A 19,229-nucleotide genomic window follows, 5' to 3' on the forward strand; every position below is an offset into this window, starting at 1 on the left:
TCTGCTTAGGTCTGAGCTTGAGACGTGTGGCTTTCTCCCACTAGACCAAGCTTCCTCTCCACATCTAGCTGGCTGACTGCCCATGTGCCTTCTGGCTTTTTCTTCCCTCTGTGTTCTCCGCCAGTGGAAGGACGGTCCCTCTGACTACTTCCCCATTCAGTGATTCACCAACAGGCCTGTCAATACAACTGGCCGGGTCTCCTGCCATCCTCGAGGTGCAGGTTTAAAGGAAACATCTGCTGCTGTTGTCAAAATGAATCGAGGCCATTCTGGCTTAATGGGCCTGACATGAGACAAATGACCCTCATTGTCTCAGTTTGAAATTGGTTAGCCACAATATTCCAAAAACTGGCACATCTGGCTTTAAAATACATCTTCAATGCTTGGCCATTAACAATATACCCTTCATCTAAATGGCTTCAGTATGTGGCTTTTTAAATGTGTACAAAATCACTGGCTTAAAATACAACAGTTAAACACACTTCCAAATCCTTCACAAGATGACAAAAAAAATCAAAAATTCTGAAACATGAAAGTTTAGTTCCGAGTATATCACAGGTATCAGGGTTCTGTGAAGCTCTGTTTCATATGCTGACATTGTACTTGGTGACTATATTCAACCCAAGCTGTTTCGTACAAGTGAAGCTGGAAGGACAATCTACTTTCGAGTAGGTTTTATAGTATAAACTCCTTGTACAATCACAGAAATGTGCCCGATCCTCTACCTATGTAATGTACATTGGAGGTCCACAGCCTACTTACAGTACTGAAATTAGTAAAGGGAGGTGGTGGTGGTGTGGGGGTGGGGGGGGGGGAAGGGGGCGGTGGGAGAAACAGGCTGAAATGTCTGGGTACCTTCCAGCTTTATTTATATCTCCGCATATATCTTAGCACCCCTCAAATAACGAACACACAATTTACTTTAGGTTTATAGATGCAGGAAGCCTGTTCCCGATGGCGGGGGAGTCCAGAACCAGGGGTCACAATCTAAGGATAAGGGGTAAGCCATTTAGGACTGAGATGAGGAGCAATTTCTTCACCCACAGAGTGGTGAACCTGTGGAATTCTCTACCACAGAAGACAGTTGAAGCCAATTCATTAAATATATTCAAGAAGGAGTTAGATATATTTCTTAAGGCTAAGGGGATCAAGGGATATGGGGAGAAAGCAGGGACAGGGTACTGAGTTTGGATGATCAGCCATGATCGCATTGAATGGCAGAGCAGGCTCGAGGGGCCGAATGGCCTACTCCTATCTTCTATGTTTCTATTATAGGATGAATACATCCAGTATGATAGGCATTACAAACATAACAATGGGGTATTCTGACAGGGCTAGACAGACTGGATGCAGGGAGGATGTTTCCCCTGGCTGGGGGGTCTAGAATGAGGGGTCACAGTCTCACGATACGGGGTAGGACAATTAGGACTGAAATGAGGAGAAATTTCTTCACTCAGAGGGTGGTGAACCTGTGGAATTCTCCAGCACAGAAGGCTGTGGAGGCCAAGTCACTGAATATGTTTAAGGAGGAGATAGATAGATTTCTAGACACAAAAAGCATCAAGGGGTATGGGGAGAGAGCAGGAATATTGAGATAGAGGATCAGCCATGATCATATTGAATGGCGGAGTAGGCTCGAAGGGCTGAATAGAAACATAGAAGATAGGAGCAGGAGTGGGCCATTCAGCCCCTCGAGCCTGCTCCGCCATTCAATGTGATCATGGCTGATCATCCAAATTCAGTACCCTGTCCCTGCTTTCTCCCCATATTCCTTGATCCCCTTAGCCTTAAGAAATATATCCAACTCCTTCTTGAATATATTTAATGAATTGGCCTCAGCTGTCTTCTGTGGTAGAGAATTCTACAGGTTCACCACTCTCTGGGTGAAGAAATTCCTCCTCATCTCAGCCCTAAATGGCTTACCCCTTATCCTTAGACTGTGACCCCTGGTTCTGGACTCCCCGCCATCAGGAACAGTCTTCCTGCATCTAGTCCTGTTAGAATTTTATAAGTTTCAATGAGATCCCCTCTCATTCTTCTAAACTCTAGCATATATAAGCCTAATCAACCCAATCTCTCTTCATACATCATTCCTGCCATCCCAGGTATCAGTCTGGTGAATCTTCGCTGCACTCCCTCCATGGCAAGAACATCCTTCCTCAGATAAGGCGACCAAAACTGCACACAATACAAGGTGTGGTCTCACCAAGGCCCTGTACAACTGCAGCAAGACATCCTTGCTCCTGTACTCGAATAATCTCGTTATGAAGGCCAGCATACCATTTGCCTGCTTAACCGCCTGCTGCACCTGTATGCTTACCTTCAGCGACTGGTGCACAAGGACACCCAGGTCTCGTTGCACTTCCCCTTTTCCCAATCTATTGCCGTTCAGATAATAATCTGCCTTCCTGTTTTTGCAACCAAAGTGGATAACCTCCCATTTATCCACATTATACTGCATCTGCCATGCATCTGCCCAATCGTGCAACCTGTCCAAATCGTACATGAGTTTCTCTGCATCCTCCACACAGCACACACGCCCACCCAGCTTTGTGTCGTCTGCAAACTTGGAGATATTACATCTAGTTCCCCCGTCTAGATCATTAATATATATTGTGAATAGCTGGGGTCCTAGCACCGATCCCTGCGGTACCCCACTAGTCACTGCCTGCCACTCGGAAAAAGACCCGTTTATTCCAACTCTTTGCTTCCTGTCTGCCAACCAGTTTTCTATCCAAGTCAGTACCTTACCCCCCAATCCCATGTGCTTTAACTTTGCACGCTAGTCTCTTACGCGGGACCTTATCAAAAGCCTTCTGAAAGTCCAAATACACCACATCCACTGGTTCTCACTTATCTATTCTACAAGTTACATCCTCAAAAAATTCCAGTAGATTAGTCAAGCACGATTTACCTTTTGTAAATCCATGTTGACTTTTTCCGATCCTGTCACTGTTTTCCAAGTGCTCTGCTATTACATCTTTTATAATGGACTCTAGCATCTTCCCCACTTATGTGTCAGGCTTACCGGTCTATAATTCCCTGTCTTTTCTCTACCACCTTTTTTAAATAGCTACCCTCCAATCCATGGCAACTATTCCAGAGTCCATAGAGTTTTGGAAGATGACCAGCAATGCATCTACTATTTCTAGGGCCACTTCCTTAAGTACCCTAGGATGTAGATTATCAGGCCCTGGGGATTTATCGGCCTTCAATCTCGTCAATTTCCCTTACACCTTTTCCCTACAAATACTGATTTCATTCAGTTCCTCCCTCTCATTAGACCCTATGTTCCCCAACATCTCGGAGTTTATTTGTGTCCTCCTTTGTGAAGACAAAACCAAAGTATGTATTTAAGTGGTCTGCCATGTATTTGTTCCCCATTATAAATTCCCCTGATTCTGACTGCAAGGGACCTACGCTTGACTTTACCAATCTTTTTCTCTTCACGTATCTATAGAAGCTTTTACAGTCAGTTTTTATGTTCCCTGCAAGCTTACTCTCATACTCTATTTTCCCCCTCTTAATTAATTCCTTTGTCCTCCTTTGCTGAATCCTAAACTGCTCCCAATCCTCAGGTTTGCTGCTTTTTCTGGCCAATTTATATGTCCTCTCCTTGGATCTTATGCTATCCCTAATTTCCCTCGTTAGCCAATGTTGAGTCACCTTTTTTGTTTTATTTTTATGCCAAACTTAAATGTTTGCCATTGCCTAACCACCGTCAACCCTTTAAGTAACATTCCCCAATCCATCCTAGCCAACTCGCGCCTCATACCATTGTAGTTTCCTTTATTTAAATTCAGTACCCAAGTCTCTGAATCAAGTACTTCACTCTCCATCTTAATGAAGAATTCTATCATGTTATGATCGTTCCTCCCCAAGGGGCCTCGCACAACAACATTGCTAATTAATCCTTTCTCATTACATAATACCCAGTCTAAGATGGCCTGATCTCTAGTTGGTTCCTCGACATATTGGTCCAGGAAACCATCCCGTATACACTCTAGGAATTCCTCTTCCACAGTATTGTTACTAATTTGGTTAGACCAATCTAAACGTAGATTAAAGTCACCCATGATAACTGCTGTGCCCTTATTGCATGCATCTCTAATTTCCCATTTAATGCCATCCCCAACCTCAGCATTACTGTTTGGGGGTCTGTATACAACTCCCACTAACATTTTCTGTCCCTTGGTATTTCTCAGCTCTACCCATACAGATTCCACATCATCAGAGCCAATATCCTTCCTTACTATTGTGTTAATCTCCTCTTTAACCAGCAATGCTACCCCACCACCTTTTCCTTTTTGCCTGTCCTTCCTGAATATTGAATACCCCTGGATGTTGAATTCCCAGCCTTGGTCACCCTGGAGCCATGTCTCCATAATCCCAATTATATCATATCCATTTACATCTATTGGCACAGCTAATTCATCCACCTTATTACGAATGCTCCTTGCATTAACACACAAACACTCAGACCTTTTAGAATTATTGTTTACTGTGGCCATGTTTGATTTACACCCTTGATTTCTCTGACTTCCACTTTTGCTTTTCTCCCTCCTGTCTTTTGCTTCTATCCTTGCTTCCCTTTCCTCTGTCTCCCCGCACACATTCCCAACCCCCCTGCCATTTTAGTTTAAACCCTCCCCAACAGCACTAGCAAACACTCCCCCTAGGACATCGGTCCCGGTCCTGCCCAGGTGAAAACCGTCCAGTTTGTACTGGTCCCACCTCCCCCAGAACCGGTTCCAATGTCCCAGGAATTTGAATCCCTCCCCCTTGCACCATTCTTCTAGCCACGCATTCATCTGAAATATCCTTGTATTTCTACTCTGACTGGCGTACTCCTGCTCCTATTTTTCTATGTTCTAGGTTTCTATGTATGTTCAGTTCACACATACTTAGGCCAGATTAGAATGACCCAGAAGAAACATTTGTGTTGTAACATTTAGATACATCAGGACATGAGTTCATGGTTCTGGTCAATAGAGATGATGGGATTGACACTTCAGAGGTGTGTTGGAAGGATAATTTGTACTGCCAGCACACAATGTAATCATGGCTCCTGTAGTGAGGTTTGGTTCAGTATTTGCCTATATTACAACAGTGATTACACTGCCTAATAAGCCCTTCATTGGCTGTGAAGCGCTTTGGGGCATGCTGTGGATGTGAAAGGTGCTAAATAAATGCAAGTTCTTTCTTCTTTGTTTCTTTGTTTCATGCCAGTATAAAAACGTTGACAAGATTTACATGGATAATTTCATTCCCTAAAATGGATTTGCTTTGTAATGAAGTATTCAATGTGAAATGAATCTGTTATTGGTAGAACAGAGTTTTCTGCCTAGATATGATTATATGATAAATTATTAAATAGTCCGAGGTACAAATATTGCAAAAACGCAGTCTACTGAAATCCTTTTCCAAATATTGCACGCTGATTGCAGCAGAAACCTTTCTTGGCAGGCTGTTCATTATTTATTAAGAACCACCTGTTCTGCCAGAATGTTAATTAGATGCAAAGAGCCGAATTTCTCACATGATGGGCACCGAGAATCTAAAAACATATCAATGAAGTTTATGGATGGTAATGGAGAAACAGCTGCAGATTTTTTAAAAAGCTTGTTCTTCCAAAAAAAAACCCCAGATCTCAGCAACTTCTATCAAAACATTCTGCAAATCAAACGTCCCTGGGAATATTTGTGGAATGCCTTTTTTTTGCGCTGTGCATTGTATAAGCTCTAAAGTCATAATCGCAGCAGTTTTTTTTAAAAAAAAACACACTTTTAATGTGGTATTGCTAAATAAGTGCCTATAGTTTGAGAGAGGTGTTTGCAATTTACACCGCATCGGGTTTTGACTGTAAAGTGGAATGTTACACCGGTAATGGAGCACTGCTGCTTTTATACTTCAGCATCTGTTCTGCTATTTGCAATGCTTCCTCCTTGTGATGTTACTCACAGAGCAATTATTTTCTTCAGATAGATATGGAGTACTGAGCAATTGCAGCATGCGGTAGTGATATTTCCATGTGTAATATTTTCTTTTTCAGTGGTATGAAATATCACTGGCAGAAACTGTGAAAACAACAGCAACAGATGCTTAATAAAGGGTTTAAATTTAGATGTAGTCAAGATGCAAGCTAGTACCTCTATGCAAGTCTAAACGGAAATCCAAAATAGCAGCATTCAAGTGTAACATTTTCAAAATAATCGTCTTGATGGCAATTCAACTGTATAGCATAATGCTATTATATGCCTCGATAAATCCTAGCATGTAAAGAACGCTGACAAAAACGGTGTGGCAGGCCAGGAAGTACAATCAACTTTAGCACCTTGCCACTATGACCCAGGTTAGTGGCCACCTTACAGCCTTAATTTAGGATAGTCACATTGGCCCAGAAATTCGGGTCGGGGGCTTCCCACGGGTGTAAGCCCCCGAACTGCACTTATCTTGCGCGCCGGCCGTTGTGCTGTGGGCCCGCGTGGGATTCCGATCCTGGGCCTCCTCCAACTGCCCGCGCGCAGTGCTTGCATATCCCAGGGGCGCAGTTAGTTCGATGCGTCCCGTGGGATCACGTGGGCCATGGAGAGCCAATCGGAGCAGGGGATGCTTCATTCATAAGTTTGACAGGAAGGGCTGTCAAACTTATAAATACTATAAGCCCCAAAAATCACTAAATCTTCAAATAAATTTTAAAAAACATCACATTTTTTAAATAAACTATAAATTACATGAAATAACTATTTAAAATTTTTTTTTTTGAAAAAAAGAATTTTATTTTCTAACGGGGCTAAAAATAAACTTACCTTGCTTTAAAGTATTTAAAAATAATAAACCTGTGGAAAAAATGTTAAAAATTTAATTAATTCACCACTTACCTTGTAAAAAGCAGGCCTTGCGACTGCTTTTTACATGTCTAACTTCTGGAGACTTACCCTCCCGGGAAAGCCTGCAAAAAAAACGTAAGTTCAATGCGCACGCGCAGCCTCTCCTGCGCACGCGTTCGAACTCTGAACCCCTTCTTTCAGGGAAACGGAAGTGCCGGTTTCTCGCGCATGCACAGTACATGCAAGATACCGGCACTTCCATTGGGCCTACGGGTGAGTACCCCGTGCGTACTCACCCGTGGAGACCCGAAGTTCTGGGCCATTATTCCCATTGTCAGTTTTCTATATTTCTCTCTTGATGGGGGCCAGACAAAGCATGTACCTTTGGCTTATCCCAGCTGACATGTTTCCACCATAAGATACTGGAATTGAGAATATAGCGAATTTGAGTTGCTTTCACTTTCGAGCACTCCCTGCAATATTCTCAAACCTTGTTGTGAAAGTTCACAGCTACTCATCCTCTCCAGGATGCCCCATCTGAATGATCGGTGGTAACATCACCATCTTTTTCCTTCAGGGTAAAGGAGTTCATGTTTGGTTCACAATGGATCAACACTTCTATTCTGTTGGGAGGCAACAAAGTAGTAATTGCAAAATCTCCACACTGCCAGGAGCAGAAGTCCGTTGGTAGAACCATCTTGACAAAACTACTATCCTGAATCCTGATGTCAATTCAGGCATCCAATAAGCTAAAAAAGTAAAACAGTACGTGATGCTGGAAATTTGAAATAAACACAGAAAATGCTGGAAATACTCAGCAGGTCAGGCAGCATCTGTGGAGAGAGAAACAGAGTTAATGGGTCAAATTTTCCGATCGGAGGCTTCCTGCATGCGGATGCCTCCGATCTGGAAAAAATCTACAAACTTACCTGCTGGCTTCATAGGTCCCGACACTTGCGCTCCTGGTGCGCGCGCGCAGAGGCCGAGGTATCCCGGAGGCGCAGGCAGTTCACAAGTGTCCCTGGGATCACGTGGGCCATGGGGAACCAATGGAAGAAGGGAATCCCCCTTCACACTTTTGACAGGTCTCTCCGCGTAGACCTGTCAAAAGTATGAATGGGATCACAAAAAACACACTAAAACATTAAATACATTTTTCTTTAAATCACATATTTAAAATTACGTTAATTAAATATTTTAAACAAAAATGTAATTTTTTGAAAAAATTTGAAGTTTTTTTTACAGGGCTAAAAATAAACTTACCTTTATTAAAAGTATTTTAAAATTATAAATGAGTGAAATAGTTTTTTTTTACTTTTTTAAACTCTTATGCTGGTAAAAGCAGGCCTTACGCCTGCTTTTACCAGGCGTAAGATTTTTTAAGGTTTTCAGCGGGCGGAGGTTGTGCAGAAAGCGGAACTCTCCACCCGCAGAGGCCCTTCTCCAGGGCTGGCGGAGGATCTGTCAAGAGGATTCAAGAGGATCTGACAGATCGGAAATGCCGGTTTTCAGTGCATGCGCTTCGCTTGCCTGAAACTGGCACTTGCGAGGCCCCAACGGGTGTGTACACAGCTCGTACACACCCGTGGGGGTCGGAAAATACGGGCCAATGTTTCGGGTCGATGACCTTTCGTCAGACTGATTCATCAGTTCTGACGAAAGGTCATTGACCTGAAACGTTAACTCTGTTTCTCTCTCCACAGATGCTGCCTGACCTTCTGAGTATTTCCACCATTTTCTGTTTTTAATCCAATAAGATAATATAATTCTCATTTACAATATATCAGATGTCATTCTTTACTGACAAGTCTTTCAGTATCGAGGATAGTAGTAAGCTTGAATCACTACTGGTAGTACAAAGGCAGCAACTGAGAGCTTTCATCCTGTCTTCTCTGCTTGGCTCTCTTAACCCCAAGCATGAAATCTCCTCTACTTTAACAAGGTGAGTGCCTGACTGCACACTGAGTAGGACGAGCCACCGAGACAACCATTGCTTTGCAGAGAATGGTTTTGTGCTCTGCCATTTTCTGTTGAAACTTTCCAGTATTACCTTTACCTAACACAACAGGAAATATTACTCTATTGCTAAAAGCCTTGCATGCAGGTCCATAGGGAGGTCCAAAGTCAAATTCCTAGAACTGTAGAACACAACCTTAAATTAAGGGCCTCAATTGCAGATTGTTGCAGGAGCTTTGCAGTTTGTATGAGTGTTGATGACATTGTCCTTAATGGCATCAGAAACTTTACCAACTTTTGCACAAGCTCCAGCATTTATGTTGGGGCAAAATTAGCCCAGGGAGCTTGGCGAGTTGCAATCCTCAATTGGGTAAATATCATCTTCTCCCATGTACCAAATCTTCGGGATTGTGGGGGGGGAAAAAGTCAGTATCGACCATTTTGGGGCGCTAATATCGGCTGGCCGCAAACTTTAACGCCCGGCGCAAATTAGCGCTGGCAACCGTGAAATTCGTCTCCAGTGCCCCTGGAAGTGATTGAAGCGCTAAATCAAGCGCTACGCACTTCTCTTAGGGCGCTAATGTCGGGGAACGGAGGGCTACCTGAGAGAGCTACTCAAGCGCAGGCGATATCAATTACCTTGTACTCAGACAGACTGGCGCCTTCCAGTTCTTAAAGGGGAGGGTCCATCATGCTGCACAGTCTCACCCTGATCATTGCTGCTTGTGACCTGGGCCTGCAAGGAGGTGCAATTCTTTAACCAGGAATCTCATGGCTGCTCAGAGGCCCAGGGAGAGAGCTCGCTGGTTCAGCGACCAGGCATTGGACGCTCTGGTTTTGGCTGTGGAACGCCGACGAGCAGTGTTGTTCCCAGACACTGGCAGGAGGCCATTGCCCCGCGAGTTCACAAGGATGTGGAGGGAGGTGGCCCATTATGTCTCAACCAGAAGCCTGGCCCAAAGGACTCACACCCAGTGCCGCAAGAAGTTCAACAACCTCTCAGGTGGTCAGGGTGAGTAGATGCTTGAATTACCTCTACATCCCACCATCTCAACCTTACTGTGCACAGACGATGTAAATCCCCAACACTCACCCAACAATTATGCCTATCTACTAAAAGTCACAGCCACATCTCATACCTTGCAGACATTAACAGCTATTCAACTATGGTAGGCACATCTGCCAAACACATGGCTGCATACTCACTCACACGCTGTCCTTTTTCTTGTAGGCCAAGCTTGCTCATAACAGGAGGGAGGAGGTCAGGCAGAGCTGCACCCCCTCACACAGCTGGAGGAGCGAGTGCACAGAATCATCGCGAGCCATGTCATGGGCACTGCGACAGTCGGAAAGGTCGACCCCCTTGGGGACAGCAACGTTATATTCATCAGCTCTTTCTCCTCGCTCATACCATTTCCCTCTCACAACACGAGCCCTTCCCACTTTCCATCTAACTATACTGTCTCCATTCCTTGCTCCCTTCCTGCCCCCCTCCCTTCACGTTAAACACACTCTTGTGCCTTCCTGCTTTCAGATAGTGAGCCACCATCTGAACAGCCTATCCCTCAGCCTCCCAGTGGCAACGACGTGGGAGAGGATCAGGAACACCAAGCTGGAGCCTCACTGCCTGCGTCTCCAGAGAGTGAAACATCAGATACTGGGGCCACGCAGTCACCAAATGCCTTCTGCTCTCTCATTCATCGGAAGCGCTGTGTAACGAGGTATTCACGAATGGCCCGTGCAGAAGCAACATTGAGCGCCTCCCTCCCATGTTGCTGCAGCTCCTCCTCCTCTTCATCCTCCTCCTCTCCCACTTCCTCCTCCTGAGGTGGTCCACCCATCCCTGACGGCAATGGCTGGGTCCTCAGAATGGCGAGGATGTGCAGCATGTAGCACAGAACAATGAAAACCGATACTCGATCAGGGGAGTACTGCAGGGCTCCTCCAGAGTGGTCAAGACACCGGAACCGATGCTTCAGCACGCCGATCATCTGTTCAATGAGGTTCCTGGTGTCACTATGGCTCTCATTGTAGGCGAGCTCAGCAGGAGTGTTGGGGTTACGGAGCAGTGTCATCAGCCAGGTGCAGAGTGGATAACCCTTGTCCCCGAGGAGCCAGCCACGAGGTTGATGTGGGGGTCGGAACAGATCTGGGACACCAGTCTGGCGCAGGATGAATGAATCATGGCTGTTGCCAGGATAGCGGGCATTGACGGCGAGGATGCGCTGTCTGTGGTCGCACACCAACTGCATTTTCAGAGAGTGGTAGCCTTTGCGGTTGCGGAAAACCTCTGCCTTTTGAGAAGGTGCCCGCAATGCCACGTGCGTGCAGTCAATGGCGCCCTGAACCATGGGGAAGCCCGCTATCCTTGCGAAGCCACGTGTGTTCATGCTGTTTGTCTCAGGTCATGGGGAATGAAATGTACTCCCTTCTCCTTCTGTAGAGAGCATCTGTGACCTCTCGGGTGCAGCAATGGACAGTGAACTGGGAGATGTTCGCAATATCCCCTGCTGAAGCCTGGAAGGAGCCGCTGACGTAGAAATTGAGAGCGACTGTGATCTTCACCGCCACCGACAGAGACATCCCGGTCCTGAGCGGAGGCTGGCGCTCTGGCTGCAGGAGGTGGCGCAGGAGATCGTGGCGGTAGTGTTTAGCACCACCGCAAACTGCCAGTTGAATTTCGCGGGTGGCGCTAAAATGGTCGCGCACGGGCAGTAAGTAGTTAATGCCCCCGAAGACGCTAACAGGAGGCGATAACCAACCAAATTTTCCCCCGTATTTCTGGAGGGTTCATTTTTTGTATGGGTGATTAGCCAGACTTTGCCAGTAAGTAGCGTGTGAGAGAAAAAAAATCAAAACCTGATGTAAAAAGGGCTTCATCTGTTGATAGAAGAACTCTGTACAGTTTGTCAGGGCTCATAAGTAACTGAGGTAAGCTGGCCAGCTGTTTTTTTCCCTTGGTGCTGGGAAAGCTAATCTGTAAAAATTAGGGGAAGTTGATGAATCCAAAAGGCTGATTATAGAGTCCTTACTTGAGGAAGGTTGCAGTTTATGGACAGTATAATTATTACAGTCAATGAGTTTTCTCTTATTCGACCTTTTGTAAGAGCTTTTCTCTTTCTGAAAATGTGGTTTCCCTCAATCACATGACAATTTTATTAGTCATCTGCTTTGATTGACTCATCATGAACGCAAACACCTCCAGTTTCTAGCTGTGCTAGTATTGCAGGGCTTGAGGGGATGTCGATTAACATCAGCAGTGATGATGGGGTTTACAGATGCTGCCCTGTCCCATGAGGGTGCTTAATCTTGCTATACAAGAGGCAAAATGTCTCAAGGTTTGAGATGATGTCGAAGCTCTCTGAAGAAGTTTCAAAGAGGTGGGTCCATAATAGATGACTTCTTCTAGTATTTGTAGGCATCACCATCAGTTAACGGTATGATTCATGCATTGGTAAAGAGTAATGGGTCTACAAATTCCACCTCCGGGATATTATTGATTAGGGCCGATTATATTCGCCGGTGCCAAATGGACTGCAGTGGCACTGGCTGCAGCTTGTTTTATTTTCTTTACATAGGATACACAGCACAGAAACAGGTGTTTGTGCTCCACTCGAGCCTCTTCCTGTCTTTCCTCATCTAACTATCAACATAACCCTCTATTCCCTTCTCCCTCATATGCTCATCTAGCCTCCCCTTAAATGCATCTATACTATTGAAATAAAGAGTAGATTGCCTTTCAAAAGCTAGGCTTTATTAACCTTAAAAAACCAGCAAGTACATGTTGAGCACCCAGTCTCAACCAAGCTGTAGAAAACTGAATTTAAGATGGCCACCACAGGTCACATGGAATCAACTAACCAATAAGTTTACAGCATATATCTCAAGGCAGGAAAACAGGCAACCAATTACAATGCTTCTTATAAAACAAGAATAATCACCACAACTATTCGCTTCAACCACTCCCTGTGGTAGTGAGTTCCACATTCTCACCACTCTCTGAGTAATGAAGTTTCTGCTGAATTCCCAGTTTGATTTCTTGGTGACTATCTTATATTGATGGCCCCTAGTTTTGCTCTCTATCAAAACCCTTCATAATTTTAAAGACCTCTATTAGGTCTCCCCTCAGCCTTCGCTTTCCAAGAGAAAAAGAGACCCAGCTTATTAATCCTTTCCTGATAGGTATAACCTCGCATTTCTGGTATCATCCTTGTAAATCTTTTTTTGCACCCTCTCCAGTGCCTCTATATCCTTTTTATAATATGGCAGCCAGAACTGTACGCAGTACTCGGTAAGTGTGGTCCAACCAGGGTTTGATACAAGTTTAGCATAACTTCTCTACTTTTCAATTCTATCCCTCTAGAAATAAACCCTAAGTGCTTGGTTTGCTTTTTTTATGGCCTTATTAACTTGCGTCGTTACTTTTAGTGATTTTTGTACTTGATTTGCACTTTTAGTGATTTCTTCTTTGTCTTTGGTGATGTTTTTATGACCAGATGCTTTTTTTTCCAGGTATTTGAATGATTAACCCATTTATTTACATATGAAGGTTGACCAAATGAGGAAGAATCCTTCACATGGAGCGGAGAATTTAAACAGCTGTTTCTACTGCAATAAAATGTTTGCATAATGATATTCTGCATTCGCAAAGACATCAATGAAGTTTTTCTTACTGTCCCTTGGTCACCTCTTAATTAGTGTAAATACACCATAGATTTCTTGAAAGTTTACAAGTCTTTTTTTTAGGGTCTCAAAAGATTCTTACACAGATATGCCGTGAAATGTACACATTGCCTATTATATCTGGTGTGTGCCATCCACAGGTATATCCCAGTCATAAGCATCTCCACTACAATATTTGGGATTCATATGCTTCCCACTGCTTAATGAGCCAGTTATATGAAGTGTTTGTCACCCCATGAAGGATCAGGCCTTTAAATTTGCAATGTAATCAAAATCTTGATAAACCTGCAGTGGGAGGATGTGTGAAAAGGTGAATTACTGCATAGTAATTTTCATAGTTGTACAGAGTGATTCTCAAGCATTTCCCAGAGGAAAGCACTTCTGTGGAAGTGAAAATCAGATCAGAGAGACGTCCTGCTGCTGCCACTTTCTACTGATTAGTCACATTTTTGTTTGGCAAATTGAAAAACAAAAATAGTGTGACTGTACTTTGTTAAAGTACGTAAAACAGTAATCACCAGCATGATATTATACATAAAACACATTCATAAGAGAGAGGGATCTCCATAGATAGATTAGTCTAACAAATCGGAACAGTTACTGCATAAATCTTACGCCATTAATAATCAATAGAAGAGCAGTCTACCATCTTAGTTATGAGTTTTGTCATATTATAAGGTTAGGACATGAAATATCTAAGAAAAGTAGACTGTTACATGTAGTATAGCAGCTTAAATGAAATATCTCACTCTGTTTAAGGATACATTTACATTTCAAGTTTGACTTTGGTGTGAGGTGGTTTTAGCTTCACTTCAGCACTAAACTGGTGTAGTTTAAATCGGGTGTTAATGCTCGACCTGAGTCAGAGGTGAAAATGGAGGGAGATTCCCTCCCCCGGGAGTCTCATTCTGCTTAACTCTGGAATTAAAACTCTGACTCCAGAATCAGGCTACATTTACACTAACAATCGTGTTGGTGCAAAGAGAAAATATTTTCTATTGGCGCTACGGTTGTAGTGTAACTTCACCTGAAGTAATTTTGTTGTTGTACAATCTTTAGTGTATAAATGATTTTGAGCACCAATGTAATATGAAGTTTGGCTGTCATAAGGTCTGGTACCTGACAATACTCCATTCTGGTTCAATCCGTAGGACAGTGGGATCATCAATAAATTCAAACTGCAGACTATCCTCCAACTGAGCTCGATCGACACTCAATGAAACACGAACACTGCCAGGACCGTGAAGAGATGGAGCAGAAACGCAAACGATTTCAGATACAGACCTCCTTTAAAAAGAGGGGGGAAAAAAAAGTTAATTAAAAAAAAAAATGCAATGCAGTATCCCTGGCATTAGCCGATGTTGCAGTTCAGCAAGAAATGTGGACATGCTTCTTTCAATATGAGGGGGTAAAGGATCAGCTCCTCAAGTCTGCCGGTGCAACTGTGCCAAGTAACCACAGAGATTATTAGACACAGATTTTCACTTAATATCGACAACCTGCATATTCTAATAGATGCCATCACTGTAATAGTCCTATACTTTTGAGAGCAGGAAGGGGTGTTTTTTGCAGTTATTTTAGGACTCTGAGCTGTATGCTTTGCATTAGCACATTGAGGAAAAAAAAAGTGTATTCATCAGTGTGATCCATGGTTTTTGCATTTCTGAATTAATACTTACTGCCTCACTTCAACGAGTGCTAGAATTATATCTGGGTGTTGAGCAAGAAATAGCTTTGTACGTGAAGCAAGCTTAAAGTGTTTACTTCCTTTGTGGTTATGGGAGGGGAAAAATGAGAAAATACCACAAGGACTGCAGCGGTTCAAGGCGGCGGCTCGCCACCACCTTCTCAAGGGCAACTAGGGATGGGCAATAAATGCTGGCCTTGCCAGTGACGCCCAGGTCCCATAAGCGAATAAAAAAAGAGAAAAGTGGAAAATTCAAATAAATGGTAAAACAATCTTATCTCCCCGGTCGCAGTGGGCACTGCAAGACGGCGGCCTCCGTGACCCAAAAGATTTTAAAGATATATATTGCTGGTTATTTCAACATTATTATAATACGGCTCATTCCCCCCACCCTGCTTCCCAAGCAGTGCGCTCCAAACTTAATCCATTACAGCATTCGGCCTATTTAGCAAATGCACAAAGCCAATTAAATTTAATTAGAAACAAAGATTACACAAACATCGTATAGGTTGATAGAAGACTTTTGAACTCAAATTATAATGTTAAAATATGTACAGAAAATTCATTAGAAAATACATAAAGGTGTGTGTTGAGTTCAACAAACTGGACGAGTGCTATTTTACCTTGTGGCCAAGTCCCTCCCTGTGGGCTTACTTTCTCTCTTACCATCTCAAAGTTCATTTTCTATTCCCAATGATTTGTAGGACTTTGGTCAGTTCAACACCTGCTATTGCTGACATCACAATAGTTACAGTTCCCACCGTTCCTACAGCAGTAGCATGTTTATATTTGGAAAAAGCTCTTTGCCTCAACTAGATTAGGAATGACCACGATACCCCTTCAACCCAAATCTGCACCTATTACACATTTGCAGCTATTACAGTGACATGTCAATGCAACTTAACTTTTAAAAAAAGCTTATACAGTATGGTTGCACCTCTTCTGGAATACCCAAGACTAAACCTGTCTGCATGATTTGATCATTCTTAGCAACTTCAAATGCTAGAATGAGTTTAGTGTAGCTCCATGACTGGCATGGTGATCTGGACTATGTCTGTTGCAGCAAAATGGTACTTTTCACAAAGAAGTAAATCTCAAATGCATTCAGTGACACTAATATAAATTGGGAAATACTATTATGGCTGACTTAATCAGTTGATTGCATTTATATGCTCATCTTGCAAGTAAATGGCCCTGCCCATATGTTGGCCCAAACTCTGAGATAGTGTCCAGTCTTTTATTCTCACTTCGTTATGTTATTTTATGCAATATACGTGGACCTCCCCTGGCATTGCTCATGGGGTTTAAGAGTCTGCAGCAAGGTTGATATTTCATTGCTACCTTGGTCTGTCTCTTTAATGATACTGTTCAAGTCCTCCCTGTGGGAATTCAGATAATTGTGGCAGCTTGTAAGTTGCCGAGGTCAATTTCAGGTCAATAAATCGCTTGAAATTTTCAGGCTCCAGGTACTAAGAACCCAGGATGAAATATTGTCTCTCTCTCTCTCTCTCTTTTTTAACGTACATAAAAAAAAACAATCATTTCCCGCAGCTTATAAAATGGACATTTGCTTACATGCTGCAAGTGCCAGCGAATGGGATCAGCAGTGCACACTGATTGATGAGAACTGCAATTATTACATTCAACAAAAGCAGCCCAGAGTCATAAGCACGGCAAAGGGAGCCATTAATGTAATGCAGCATCACAGTGCAGTGCCATTATGTTCAAAGGCTATTACATTTGTGCAGTGGTTTTCCACTGTAGTTCATATTAGAGAAAGAGCATTTGCAAAATTTGGAATGCACGGAACATACCCCAGTAGAAGAGCGATGGCATCCTGCAAGCCCCGGGCAACCCATGCAGCATTACAGTCGGATGGGTGATATAATAAAGGCTGTATTGTGTGCTACTGCCACCCGTCCAAGCTACTCCGAATCCGTCTGTAATTAGCTATTCAGATTATTATTAGCCTGTCAGGACTATTTTCATGTAATTCTATTCTGTTCAACTCTGTTCATCAGAAGAGATTGAAAATAGAAAGCTGTAATTAGTGTGGATCTCATTAAACTCTTCCAGCCTGTGGCACTCAGCCAGAAATCAAACTGCGTTATTTCTAATGGAATACAGATCGGTTCTATATTAAGAGCTTATTGACTAGCATACTGTTCTGTGCCCAAGCACAGACTGAATTCCTTCCTTAACATGTTACGATGGTCAATAGTTTCATATAGTACACATGGCATTTCTTGTTCTGAATCAGCATTGGTCAAGCTAAGCTGCATTTTTGCAAAGAAATTACATTTCTCTGGCTTTCTCTTTTGCCACATTCAAGCTGCCTCGTTAATTACTGGGTATTAAACCCATCAAGTGCTGAACATCCTTGATGCAGTCATTTCAAACTATGCAAATTTCTCAACATTTACCACCCGCAAAATGGCTTTTTGCAATTTTCTATTGCTTGAAGTACAAGTAGTGAGAAATTTTAGACTAATTTCAGATTTTACTGTGTTTAGTAAGTAAATGGAAAAATTGAAATTTCGTTCCAGTAGATCCTAAGTGTAGAATTCCTGCAACCCACTAAAAATGACTTTACTGTAAATTTGTATTAACAATGTCACAAAATAATTTAATACTCTTCTTTAACCATCATTGAGCACTGCACTAAAACACTGGTACTCTTCCAAAGGCAGCAACCTTAAGAATGAACACAGTATAACAGTTACCAGGGAAATGAGTTAAAGGCTGTAACCGAAGCACAGGGTTTAAATGATGTTATAATATGCACAAGCTCTACACTAATGATTTTTGATATCACCTGAATAACCTAATTTGGCTACAGCCTTGTCAAACACTTCCACTTCACTCCCAAGTATCCATCTCAGTCTGGTTTTCATTGCTGAAATGCAAACGCAGCTCTAAAAGGGCCGCGAACCCCTTGATTCCACTCTCTGAAAGCAATTTATGATGTAACGCAATTAACAATGTGTCTAAAAACAGCATGGATTTTATTTCCTAGCAGCGCCAGTAATTTCTTCAAAATCTTGTGCTTATTGCCATAAGTTCAGACACTGCCTCTCGGAAAGCTTCACCACAGAGCAGCACAGGCATTGTTGGCCACTGAGAGCGCGTTTCCTGCCTGTTCTTCTTAGTTGAGTGGTAGCATGCAGCCAAAATAAAATGGCAGCCCTCTGACAATGCCATAGGCCAGCTTCACCAAGTCTGCCAAGTGGAATGCCTTCCACCTGCTCTTTAGGGCATAGGACATCAAGACCAATTCCCTATAGCCGGTGTGGATCTTTTTGAACTCGGAACAAAGGAACAGCAGTCCTGCCAGCTGTGAGAAGTTTATATGAAGAAGTTTATAAGACGACAAAGTCCTCCCATGCAAAATGGAGAAAATATGGTACTTATTCAAAAAGACAAAAGCTTCGTTTTTAAACTGAGCTAGGCGAGGGATGAGGTGCTCGGGAATATAATATTTTTGTTCTTTGAAGCCAGGAGTCAGACGCATTTCAGGACTCCCGCTGGACTTTCTTCAAGGTGGAATCATTCATCTCAAGCTCACAGGAAGATATATCAGGCATCAAATGGTCAACTTGGAACACAGTTGCTCAATTTGTATCAAATTATAGTGACAGGAGACTGGGTTGAAATCACCTTAACTCGTTTTGTTTAGGATATTTAACAAGCAAGCAAACAGCAGAGAGACTTTTGTACCTCTGTCTGTGCTGGATCTGAACCTAGGATCCAGAAATAAATGGGCAGCGTTGAAATCCACTGCCAGCCCTTATTTAAATGTAGAAATTAAAGTAAACTTAACCTCACTTAAAGCTTATAGTGCAGTGCTAAATTCTGATTGACATGAAGTTAAATTGACGAAATATTTTTGATAATTCTGTTCAAATCTTTATTCCAGTGCATTTGCTTTGTACGTTCTACCACATGAAAAGGCAGATGAATTGCGCTGTTCTATCAATTGTTCAAAGGTGCATAACTATGATGCAAATCTAAACGCAGATTTAAACTGTCTTGAGGCACTTTGTTCAAACCTATATAGCACCAGTTTAATGGTG

General features: G+C 42.9%; 1 protein-coding gene across 2 annotated transcripts in view; it reads right to left on the minus strand.

Moving 5' to 3' along the window:
• The window catches only part of plxna2 (plexin A2), a 566,368-nt gene that overhangs the window by 92,323 nt on the left and 454,816 nt on the right, over positions 1 to 19,229 (minus strand). For both annotated transcript variants that reach the window (XM_086011309.1, XM_086011311.1), the window contains exon 17: positions 14,589 to 14,756. In XM_086011309.1, coding sequence (XP_085867435.1) covers positions 14,589 to 14,756 — 168 coding nt within the window. The remainder of the gene's footprint in view (positions 1 to 14,588; positions 14,757 to 19,229) is intronic.

This window comes from Somniosus microcephalus, chromosome 18 (genome assembly GCF_052327205.1).
Source record: "Somniosus microcephalus isolate GS21.2 chromosome 18, FLI_Smic_1.0, whole genome shotgun sequence".
Taxonomy (NCBI): domain Eukaryota; kingdom Metazoa; phylum Chordata; class Chondrichthyes; order Squaliformes; family Somniosidae; genus Somniosus; species Somniosus microcephalus.